General features: G+C 38.9%; 1 protein-coding gene across 1 annotated transcript; it reads left to right on the top strand.

Annotated features, from left to right (window-relative positions):
• Positions 1 to 1126: 1126 nt before the first annotated feature.
• Positions 1127 to 11638, top strand: LOC141364007 (E3 SUMO-protein ligase ZBED1-like). Its single transcript, XM_073868209.1, has 5 exons — positions 1127 to 1760; positions 1881 to 2035; positions 2094 to 2631; positions 10184 to 10566; positions 10921 to 11638. Exons 1-5 carry the CDS (start codon positions 1570 to 1572, stop codon positions 11223 to 11225), a joined length of 1572 nt encoding a protein of 523 aa, XP_073724310.1. The 5' UTR covers positions 1127 to 1569; the 3' UTR covers positions 11226 to 11638.
• The last annotated feature ends 1352 nt before the right edge of the window (positions 11639 to 12990 follow it).

Here is a 12990-nt window from a genome sequence, read left to right as displayed (position 1 = left end):
ACCTTTCCAAAGATATATAATTGGTCAGGATTAGATTGAATTTAGATGAAAAATATTGATGTAAACCTCAGTGTTCCACTGGCCGAACAGTGACATTTTGCAGCATATAATAATTTTTATGCACACTCTTGTCATAAATGAATCAATTACTGTTCCTACATTATATATATTATAAAACCCTGGTCAGATTTACATTCTAGAGTCTTAGACCTTTCCAAAAATATATAATTTGTCAGGATTAGATTGAAATTCATATGTAAAATATTAGAGTAAACTTAGGTGTTCCTCCAGAGGAACGGTGACAGTTGAGGGGTTTAAACTAAACTTGATAAAGCAAGATCACACATGACCAATACAAAACGAACGTGCACAGGACTGAGAACACGAGGGCATTAAATATGAAAAACTAAACAAGATAACAAGGGGAACACAGGTGAGGGTAATGAACTAATGATGAGCTGGGAGAACAGGGGGGCGGAGACAAGAGACGAGACACCAGAGGTACATGACCCATTATACAAGGCCATGAGCCTCCACATAGAATAAGAGACTGTCAGAACCCTGCCATCATACTAAGACATAAATATAAAACAAGACTCTCATGGCAGAGTCCTGACAGTACCCTCCCCCTAAGGAGCGGCTACCAGACGCTCCTCAGGGGAACACACAAGACATGAACCACAAGACAGATGAACAGAACTAGATAATAAACTCAAACATAATAAATAATAGTGAGTCCAGGGGAAAACGCAAGATAAGGCAATATAAAACTAAACTAGACAAACAAAAGTCCAACAAGGTAGTAGGCAGTCCATGGGGGTGCAGGGCGTGGGCGCAGCTGTGGCTTCGGCTGCGCGGGACAGGTCGGCTGCCCCTGGCTATCCAGCTTTGCTGAATGTGCTGGCTCCGACGGCGCTGAGTGCGCTGGCTCCGGCGGCGCTGAGTGCGCTGGTTCCGGCAGCCTCCTTGCCCCCGCCAACAAGACCTCCATCGCCCTTACTTCCCGGATCTCGAGGGTGCAACAAATGACCAACCTCTGACACGGACCGGATCCCTCTGACACCGACATCACTGCTGGGTTCAGTTGTGGCACGTTTGTAATGTGAAGAATTGCGGATGGATGAACTCAAATGCAGGCGATGTCGGGGGTGAACAAAAAACACTTTTATTTTAAACACTGACAAATAGGGGTGGGTCGTTCGAAACACTGTCCCGACACACGTACCGAGCTTTCGAAACACTACTGCTTCGAAACAGTGCTCCGGAGCCTAGCTTGAAATGAGACTGTCACGTGACCTATAAAAACTAAGCTTCGTTACCTCACTGACACGTCATGCAGGTTTCACAGCGCGCGATGTGTTCCAGTTAAAGCATTAAATAATTATAATGTATCAATGTCTATAACATTGTATGTCCATGTGTATTGTTGTTCATTAAATAATAATAAAACCACAATGACCGTGTTGTTTGACTCAACCATCACTCAATAAAGAATAAAAGTCCGACCTCAATCAGAGTACTGTTTGCTGCTTGTACAGTAGACGCTGTCTGACTAGCACGCTAATAATTATGGAATATGCACAAAAGAGAACCCGTTCTCAGGTGTGGAAACATTTCAGTCTAAACAGTCCAACACAAGTAGTATGTGGTATATGTGATCAAACTTTATCATTTTCCAACAACACATCTTCAATGCTTCGCCATCTACGTGCAAAACACCCACTAACTGTGGCAGAGGATAATCCAACTTCAGAGACCCAGTCTGTACCAACTGAAGGTAACATTTCTTTATCCAAATTATTAAGTTAAAGTTATTAATGATAATTATACAAAATAAGTGCTAATGTGCTAATGTGCTCATTGTATTCTGTATCTTTAAGACGGAAGAGCGAGCTTGATAACGCCCTCCTCAACATGATAGTTAAAGATCTCCAGCCTTTCTCTATTGTGGAAGATGAGGGTTTCAGAGCTTATGTGAAGAAGCTGGATCCGACCTACACTCTGCCATCCAGAAAAACACTAAAGGCAATGATGAGTGAGAAGTATGAAGTGGAGAAAGAAAAGGCAGTGGCACAATTACACCATTCCTGCAGACATGTGGACTTCTCGGACAATGGACTCATATTTTGGAGTCACCTGCCACTACACAGATGCCAACACACATCTGGGATCAGTTCTCCTGGGAGTGGCAAAATTTCCTAAAGCCCACACCACTGACAACATCAAAGAGGCTTTGTCCCATCTCATTTCTGACTGGAGCCTCACTGGAATGGTGACTACAATTGTGACCGACAATGCGGCCAACATGATAGCAGCCACTGAAAAGCTGGGGCTATGCCATCTACCATGCTTTGCCCATACTCTTAACCTCATTGTCAAAAAGGCAGTTAAAGAGCATGAGGCATTGACCGATATTCGAACCAGAGCAAGGAGAGTGGTAACTTATTTTAGAAGTAGTGCAAAGGCCAATGATAAACTTATCCTTGCACAGGAAAGGATGGGTAAGCAGCCCCTGCAGCTTGTGCAGGAAGTTGAAACGAGATGGAATAGCACCCATGACATGCTGCAAAGACTCCTCGACCTCCAAGAGCCTGTTGGTGCTGCCTTGGCCAGTCTGTCTATTGGCATGATGTGAAGTGAAGTGTTGACTTTGAGATTATCTCGCAAAGCCTGGAAGTGCTGGCACCCTTTAAACATGCCACAACAGAGCTCTCTGAGGAGAAGAGGGTGTCAGCTTCGAAGGTGATTCCAATAGTCAGGATGATTCAGCACAAAGTGGCTGAAAAGACAGGCCTGTCAACCAACCAGCAGCTGTATCATTAGGGATGGCCTAATGATACACCTTTGGGAGCTCTTGGACAGCCAGGTCAGTGAGACCCAGAAGACCCAGAGCTGCAATGCAAATGCCACTATAGAGGTCAAGAGGTATCTAAATGATGCATATCTCCTTTCAACAGAGGACCCTCTAAAATACTGGCAAGCCCATAAGGCTGTGTATCCGCACCTTTATGTCCTGGCCAGTAAATATCGTGCTCTTACTGGCACATCTGTTCCATGTGAACGCATATTTTCCAAAGCTGGGGATGTGATCAGTAAAAAAAGAAGCCGGTTAAGCCCCAGCACAGCAGAGCAAATTATATTCTTAAATAAAAATATGGCATAAAAGCGTGTATTTGAGTATTTGTGAATTTTTGTTTCAAAACACTGTATGTATATAATGTGGTGTAGTGAGGAACACAAACACCTCCATTCATGTGCATTACTTTTTCACTTTTTTATCCATAGTGCAGGCCTAATTGAATAATATTAGAAATTAAGAATAGCCAAGCAAACAGTGCAATGAAACCACAACAAACTTGACATCAATAAAATTACACATACTGTAATATACTGCTATATGTATCTTGAAATTATGTGGCCATATAGAACAGTGGTTCCCAACCTTTTTAGCCCTAAGTACCCCCACAGCCCTATCAGTAAGGCTCAAGTACCCCTTCATCGAAACTAAACTAAAGTTGTGTTTTAAAGACAAATAATTAGTAATATTAATTAATTAATTAATTTAAACATTAAAGTAAAAAGCACTGACTGATGAAGCATGTTTATTTAAACAAACCACTATCATTGCGATCAGTGTTTGCATTTTATCAGCTCATTTGCATTTTAAAAGACACACCCAAAAATGGCACATTTTGCTCAGGCCTACAAAATGGCAATTTTGACATGCTATAATTAATTATCTTTAGGGTGTTTTGAGATAAAGCTTGACATACGGACTCTGTGAACACCAAATGCTTATTTTACACCTTTAAAAAATTCATTATATGCCCCCTTTAAGGGCCAGATTTACTAACAGCTTGCACAAACCATCATTTTGGCGTTAAATAACAACTGAACTTACTAAAGACACGCAGTAGATATATAGCCCTGAAAAGGTGTTATTTTTGCGACCTTATTTCATATGCATTTGTGGAAGTTTTCCTTTTAGAAGCAACATTAATGCGAGGAGAGTATTAAATTTTGCCAGAGGAACATACTTTAAAATATATATATAGTTTGCCAAGCCATGCTATGTTTAATTTGCTGGAGAAAAGAGGAGAAGTCATGAGGAGTCAAATCAGGTATTTCAAAACTTCTTTTACACTTCATCTTTCGTCCGCCGGTTCTTTTTTACTTAGCTGGAATTTCACACTCCGCATTTTCATTGTGATGCCCTGCCGAGGTCTCTTATTTGCGACCATGTACTAATTTGCGCTGCTCTTAGTAGATTGCAGTGGTCATTATAGAAATGTCCTTATGTCATTATTGTGCCTGTGTATTTTATTTGCGCCTTTGTAGTAAATCACACGCAAATTTCCACTCCGGCGCTTATTTGGAATTGAGCTCTCACGTCCTTTTTAGTAAATGCCCTAAATTTACTAAAATCTCAATTGAAGTTACTGATAATTAAAGTGTGCAAATAAGTTAAATTATTCTGTTCAAATATAAAGAGAAACAAAATGCGTTAAGACATTCAATACAAAATACATCATACGGGACAAAATATGTTAGCCAAAAACAATGCAAAAGTTTTTTTTTTGCATCATTTGAAAATGCAATGGCAGCAGGAATGAATATTATAACATTATTTGAACATTATTTATAGTTAATAAACTTTTCTGTCTTTAGAAACTATTCAGGTTCATTGAAAATAGTGAGATCGTTCTTCAGTTGGACATCGCTATTGCGTTTTGGATCATGCAGCGCATTTACTCTTGACGGCTAATTATATTAATGATAAAATTAAAATTACAAAGTTGTCCTTTTTACAATGCTCTCCTCACAAAAATCAATCTTAGGTAAATGACTGGACAAACGAAAGACATTTTTATTAAAAGTAAATGAGATCAAAATGTAAATCTTTTCGCGTACCCCCTGGAAACTCTTCACGTACCCCCTGGGGTACGCGTACCCCCGGTTGGGAATCACTGATATAAAACATCTGGATGATGCTGGTTGTGTATGATATTTATTGACCACCAGATGGCGATGTGGAGTAGAGTGTCAAAAGCTTCGAAGCTTCAAACCAGTTTGGCTGTAGAAGCGTCACTGCTTCAAAAACCTCGCTCAGCACATCCCTACTGTCAAAACAACAAGCCCACGTGGGAGCAAAACATACATGAAACAGGAAATATTAACAGATGACTTAAACTAAACTTGACAAAGATACAAACACTAGACAGGATCACACATGACCAATACAAAACGAACGTGCACAGGACTGAGAACACGAGGGCATTAAATATGAAAAACTAAACAAGATAACAAGGGGAACACAGGTGAGGGTAATGAACTAATGATTAAATGATGAGCTGGGAGAACAGGGGGGCGGAGACAAGAGACGAGACACCAGAGGCACATGACCCATTATACAAGGCCATGAGCCTCCACATAGAATAAGAGACTGTCAGAACCCTGCCATCATACTAAAACATAAAACAAGACTCTTATGGCAGAATCCTGACAATTTCCTAATTAAACTAAGGCCCAGTCCTGGATTAAGCTAATCCCTGTCCAGGAAACTTCCCCTTAATCATTTTTCGAAGCAATTTTGTTCAATTGATTCGATCTCGAAAAGCTTTATCTCCCATCAGGAATATTATATTATTATTAGTTTACCCTAGAGAAAAAAGCCATATAAAGTAGCCTACAGAGTTGATGTTAAATGTAGCTGTATTTCCTGCTAAATATTTTTGTTACCTTTTGAAAGTTGTTGTTTTATAAATGTTGTGTAATACTTATTTAATGTTTATTTGCATATTTTATTTGCTTAAAGGAATAGTCTACTCATTTTCAATATTAAAATATGTTATTACCTTAACTAAGAATTGTTGATACATCCCTCTATCATCTGTGTGCGTGCACGTAAGCGCTGGAGCGCGCTGCGACACTTCGATAGCATTTAGCTTAGCCCCATTCATTCAATGCTACCATTTAGAGATAAAGTTAGAAGTGACCAAACACATCAACATTTTTCCTATTTAAGACGAGTAGTTATACGAGCAAGTTTGGTGGTACAAAATAAAACGTAGCGCTTTTCTAAGCGGATTTAAAAGAGGAACTATATTGTATGGCGTAATAGCACTTTTGGGAGTACTTCGACTCGGCGCAGTAACACCCTCCCTCTCCCATTAGGAGAGGGAGAAGGGGAGCGGACTTTTCAGGCGAGTCGAAGTACTCCCAAAAGTGCTATTACGCCATAAAATATAGTTCCTCTTTTAAATCCGCTTAGAAAAGCGCTACGTTTTATCTTGTACCACCAAACTTGCTCGTATAACTACTCGTCTTAAAGGGACACCATGAAACTTTTTGGCCACTAGGGGGTGCTAGACATGTATTTTTCACTTCTAGCGCCCCTAGAGCTCACAAGCGCCGCAGCACTGTCGCAAAGGAAAGGAACTGGCCAACCTTAAAACTAAACTAAAAACTAAACATTTAAAACGCTAAATGATCAACATTTTGAGACAACAGGGAGAAACGCAGTCATGTTACAACTTTCTGATGAGGAACTCGTCGTGGCAGAAGCCATGTCTCAATCTGAAGGTTGCAGCCTCCAGATGTCGTAATTCTAAGCTGTATACGTCATCAAGACTGTCTTATTTCACAATATTAACAATTACAAAGTTGACTATTATACTTAGTTAATCGTAAATTGTTGCAGTATGCTTATGACTTGCGAATGTAATGCTCAGTTTACCTTAATAAACCAGGCTTGATGACGTATGCAGCCTGCATATTTGACCTCCGGAGGCTGCAGCCTTCCAATTGAAAAAACGACCAGAAGTATTTCCTTGCCTTTTCCCAAACAAATATTGTTGCATCGTCTCTCTCTCCCTCGCCACCAGGATTTTCCGCAATGGCGCTCGTTTTTCCTCTCTTTTGTGTGAAAATTGTCGCTCCAAATCCAAGTAAACCGATGTGGTCCAAGCAGACCTAAAGGCTGCCGCTTTGTAATACGTCACGCGAGTGACAGCGGAACGCAGCAAATGAGGAAGAGAGAAGAGAGAAACGCTCGGATCTGATTGGTGAATGAATAGGGTTTGGTTTTACACTGTGTGAGTTTGAGCAAGTTTGACTGCTATTGCATCCTGGATTGGAATGTAAATATCATAGACACAGTAAAAGAAAGGTAAATACGCGAACACCGCATGTGAATACAGGGAACTATATGCAAGATAATCGCCGTCATTTATAAAGAAGATCGCATTTATGTATGAATCAAGAGTTTATATAAAAAAATTGCCTTAAAGGGGAATCGAACCCGGGTCGCCCGTGTCATAGGTCCATGACACTAAAGACTGCACCATAGAGTCACACAATAATAGCTGCTCTCTACATTCATTAAGTAAGCCTCCAGCAAAATTCACGTTAAAAACAAATTGTGTGGAGGAAGTGACGTATGCCGTAAAGCAGTCGAATTTTGTAGTTTTTTTTGTGCTCTGGTTACTACCAGAAACCCTAAGTTTTAAAATACGAGTAAAAGTGATACAGACCCCGTCAGGCTATGGTAGACATGTCATTCAACCTATTTAAAGTCAAGGTACTATCACAAGGGTCTTAAACATTTATTATGAAGGTTGAAAAATTACATGGTGTCACTTTAAATAGGAAAAACGTTGATGTGTTTGGTCACTTCTAACTTTATCTCTAAATGGTACCATTGAATGAATGGGGCTAAGCTAAATGCTATCGAAGCGTTCGCAGCGCGCTCCAGCGCTTACGTGCACGCACACAGATGATAGAGGGATGTATCAACAATTCTTAGTTAAGGTAATAACATATTTTAATATTGAAAATGAGTAGACTATTCCTTTAACAATTGGCAATAGTGACATCTACTGGAGAAAATAAGTAGCATTTGTCACGTGATTGGATAAGTTGCACGAGCATATAAAAGCACGAGGTGATGACACGGCCTGTAAGATTGATAATACTGTTTAATCAGAAGATCTCTCAATGTCTCCTGAATCCTGCTTGGAAAGCACACGGTATGTTTGATTGTGTTTTCTGTTATTTTTGTTTATAATTTAAGGTGTATTGGTATGTTTAACAAGCCATGTGATTAATCAACAATGTAATTGAAAATCACTTCATCACAAATTTAATTGCAGTTTTATTTTATTCTTTTAGTTTTTCACGGTGCTCAATTGATGTTTGTGATGAGACCAAGAGAAAGACATTAAAATTGAAGATCTGTTGGCATCAGTTAAAGTGTGGTTTTCTAGTCACGGAGAAAAACTTCAGGAACTGTTATATTAAAGATATGCAACAGTTACAAACGTGCCTTTTATGCTTGAAGCTTATAACTATTCAGCCAATGAGCTTCTGACTCTCTCCCACGTCAATCAAATATAAGATGGGCTGTCATTGGACAGTAATGATCTTCATCCACTCCTTCTACAGTAGTACAGTATATCTTATACTGTGTAGTGTATCTTATACCAGCATTATGTTATATATGTATAATATAGATATATTATGTCAGCTGTGAATTGAGAGAAATAAACAGGAGACAAATATTGTTATTGATTTTAAGATGCTACTGTGATCTTAGATTGATGTTTTGACATGTGTTTACTTGTTGATGCCTTTACTGTATGTCCTGTGTAACTTACTGTTCCTTTTAAGAGGCAAGATTTGTTTGAAGTTAAAAAATGTACCAAAACAGATTAAACTTGAGATCAAGAGGGCTAAAAGTAAGAAGGCCTTGGATTTAGTGGCAGATTTTGGGGACATAAATTTAACTTGGCTTTGAATAGAGGCTAGGTTATTTAAATAATCTTGTCAGTAGAGATGATAATATTCCCTCCCCTGACATTTCTGGACATATAAATAATAGAGTTTCCACATGTAAACTACTTGGGGTTTAAATATCATCTGATCTGTCATGGGACGCTCACATTACACGTCCAAGAATCTACTATCTTAGTTGACACTCTCAGATTTTTTGCTTATATGTGACACATATCTGATGTGTTCTATGGCAGTGTAAACAGGAAAAAAACCCTGCATATGTTCAGATCTCTCGAGATCGGTTTCAGGCCTCATTCATATGTGGAAATAAATCAGATATATATCAGATATGTGCCAATGCAACTGTCATGTAAACACGCAGATTGGATTTTCTGAGGCATTGTGTTCTGTACGTCATTAAAAGAATTTGCTGCAATTTAGTACTTCCCTGCGGTTGGATGACGTCATATTATACTCAGGCGGAAGCATGTGTGGAGGCGGTAAACAACAACCCAGGAAACATGAAGGAGGAAAATACAGGGCAGTGGTCGACGGCTGAAGTTATTTGCCTTATCTCATGAAAAAATTAAAGGGTTGTACAGAAACAAATTTATTTTTGAGGATATTACGGCTACAATGGCGGAGTAGGGTTATAAAAGTTCTTGGCTCCAGTTTCAATGAAAATAAAGTCCCTGAAATCAAAGTACAATGAGGTGAAAGACTACAATAATAAAAGTGGCAATGGGCAAATTACATTCCAGTTCTACCTCCAAATGGATAGCATTTTAGGGGACAAGCCCAGCGTCAAACCAAGAAATGTTCTAGACAGTTCGCGTGAAAAAAGAGTGTTGATACGGAGGACACCAATATTCCTACAGGTAGGAACATTAATGTTTGCTAACCTACATTAACAAAAGCGTTTCGGTATTTTTCGATATATTTTCGCAATGATATTACACAGTAATAGTCTTCAGTTATGTAATATTGGTGTTCAGTAAAGTCATGAAATACATTAAACATATCGCCAATGTTCTTAGTTAATTAAGACACAATACCATGTAGTTCCATTGATGGTTTCCACATTTTTATACAATTAATTGAAAAAATAATAATATCTTAAAGATCTCTGCCTTTTAATGTAACTCTATTTTTAATTTGTTGCTTTTTTAACACTTTGTTTGCAGTTTTACATTGTGACCTCATGCTGAGGACAGGTTCAATCACATGGGCTGTCAGGTATAGAGTGTGCTTTTCAAATAATATTAAAGAAATTATTTAAAAAAATATAAGCAATAAATGCCACAGTTATGCAAATTGTTTTAGATTTTCTATTTTGTTAATATTCTTACTTTTAACATAAATCAGTCTTTTGAGTTTAGGAGAGTTTTGTCCCTTATCTCAGGAATCAGTGATTTCTGAACCTCGCAACTCACCGGCTTACCCAGTTGTGTATAACACGGTGGAATTCCGTGTGCGAGATGTTTGATCGGCCGGTGGAACAGTGGTGGGTTGTTGTTGTTGCCGTGCTGTCAGACCGAACCATGACCGAGCTTCAAAATGACAGGATCCTGGAGTTAAAGGATGAGTACTGGCAGCTGATGGAGGACACACAGACTGTACTGTCAGCACTTAAATTTGCCACCACGGTTATGTCTGCAGAGAAAGACGTATCCATCTCAAACACTTATCCCGTCACCTTCTGCCTCATCAAATCTACCTCATGCACAGTGAAGGAGACGGGCCCAGACTCATCGAATTCAAGACAAAAGTGCGTTCCTCTCTCATCCAATGAATGTAAGCTAAACTTTTATTTTAGTTTACAGATACATAATTACATGGATACTTTCCTGTTTTCTGCGTGTTACCTTTTTAGATTTAAACAATAAGCCCTGTGAAGATTAAAACTGTTATTCTATAAAAATATTCATTTAAATATTTTTTTTATTTATAAAATAAACAATAATAAATATAATATTATTATAACACATGTATTAGTTTATTTGTTACCTATTTAGATTTTAGCAATAAGCCCCATTAAATATTAATTTTAATATTAATTATATTCATAAAATAAACAACAAAAAATACAACAATTTCTGATTATTGATTCCCCATCATATATTTATACAGATTGAGTCTAGTGATGAGTTTGTGTCATTCGCCCCAAGATCTCATCAATGCTGGACCCTCCTCACAAACACCTGGGCTTTCTTACACCAAGACAGAGACTGGCTGCTAATGTAAAACTGGTTGAACTGGAAGAGGCGATGGGGACTGATAGGTCGGCTATCCAAAAGGCTGGGGGAGTCGAGGCTGCGTTGTCTGACATGGACAACGGAAGCGCAGATACTGAAGTCACGACCTCCAGTCATCTGCTATGGCACAATTCCTTGGGGATCACTATACCACTCAATGTGAGGCTGGCATCGAAGCAAAACTTAAGAACTTTCTGAGTGAGACTCCCCCCACACCTGAATTGCACACTTACAGACTGGTGGAAAGTGAACAGAATAAGGTTCCCCGGGCTGGCCAAGTTGTCGCGGAGGTTCCTGTGCATCCCAGCAACGTCAGTACCCTCAGAGCAAATGTTTTCGGCAGATGGACTGGTGGTCACCAGGTTGGAGAGGCGGTGGGGACTGATAGATCAGCTATCCAAAAGGCTGGGGGAGTTTAGGCTGCATTGTCTGACACAGACAAGGTGAGCAAACACTGAAGTTATGACCTCCCAGTCATCTGCTATGGCACAATTCCTTGGGGATCACTATACTACTCAATGTGGGGCTGGCATCGAAGCAGAACTTTCTGAGTGAGACTCCCCCCACACCTGAATTGCACACTTACAGACTGGTGGAAAGTGAACAGAATAAGGGTCAACTTACCCTTTCCATGTATCTTACCCTAAGAACCAGCAGTCACGTGAAACAAAGGTTTTATAAACTGTTGATAATACACCACCATCCCAAGAAAATAACTTTTCTTTTGAAGTGGAGAACCAGTTTTCTCATCCATAAGGTCGGACTCAAGATGCGTTCCATTCGAAAGGGTCCCTACGGAGTGTTCGCTGCTCCCTACTATATATCAGTTAAAGTGGACTTCACTGAAAATAACTGCTCATTTGGAACGCCCTGCTAACGTCATCAAACAAAGTCAACGACAGGTTTATGCAGATTGATATAACATAAATATATATAGGACAACGTTTATATTTTTATTTTTATTTACTATCACATTTAAAATATTCTCTAGGTTTTATCTGCGTTCTGAGCAGTTTTGAGATATTCAAAGTTTTTGCATTACATATAGGAAAACCTACATGGGGAACAAGTTTCTTTTAAACATGAAAATAACAGGGACCCTAAATGTATTCAAATATACAATGTCAAAATCCTCTCAATGGGGATTTTTGGAACGGGTCAAATGCAGATAAAACCTTCTAATTCTAAAAAAAAAAACTTTTCGCTTAGAAATATAAGGTTCTATCTGCCAAAACATTATTTGAACATTAAATAAAATGAATGTTGTAACAATGTCTCAAAATGTGTTAGAAGGTAAACTTTAAACCTTTTCTATGACATTTATTTAATATTTTTAGCACTTCCATGTATTTAGGACATTTCAAATTAAGCAAGGTAGGTCAATATATATTTTTTCCAGTGCAGATGTTAATATTTGGTACTAATTTGGTGGGTAATTAAACACATTATTGCAGAAATTGTTACTTTAATATTTCTTTTGTTTTAGACAGAAAGCAGCTACTGTAGTACATCTGAGCAAGACTTTATTCCACCTAAAGTGGAAGGTGCCAGAGTACCCTTGGAGAGTACCCTTGGTTTGGGAAGGATGGATTTAGGTGCCAGGCTTCTCGTGTGTTTGCTTGGTCTTCTTATGTCTACTTTAACTCTTGGCTCTGCATGTGACTTTGTGTAATGAAGAGTATATGGACACTGATCAAACACAAGCTGTGACACTTCAGAAAATGGAATCTGTTTGTACTGAAACAGCTTGGATCATGCCTAAAGGCATAAAAATCTATACACTTTATCTGTATGATTTCATATGGGTTGTTCCTGTTTACCTTAACTAAAATGCGCAAAAAAGACAGTGGTGAATAGAACTGTCATTGCATTTTTAATATGGCTGTGCATATTGTCTACCGCCTGAGAAGATGCAAGGAAGGCAGTAAGTGAAGGTTTTGCCAGGTTTGCAAATCACAATGCT

Source organism: Misgurnus anguillicaudatus, chromosome 5, assembly GCF_027580225.2.
Source record: "Misgurnus anguillicaudatus chromosome 5, ASM2758022v2, whole genome shotgun sequence".
Lineage (NCBI taxonomy): Eukaryota > Metazoa > Chordata > Actinopteri > Cypriniformes > Cobitidae > Misgurnus > Misgurnus anguillicaudatus.
Note: the sequence above shows the minus strand (reverse complement) of the source record. Positions and strands in the feature narration are given on the sequence as shown.

Coding starts and splice junctions, on each gene's coding strand:
- LOC141364007 (XM_073868209.1), top strand. CDS start 1,570: ATGGAATATGCACAAAAGAGAACCCGTTCTCAGGTGTGGAAACATTTC. Junction 2,036..2,093: donor AACACTAAAGGCAATGATGA/GTGAGAAGTATG, acceptor CCATTCCTGCAG/ACATGTGGACTTCTCGGACA. Junction 10,567..10,920: donor TCCTCTCTCATCCAATGAAT/GTAAGCTAAACT, acceptor TCTAGTGATGAG/TTTGTGTCATTCGCCCCAAG.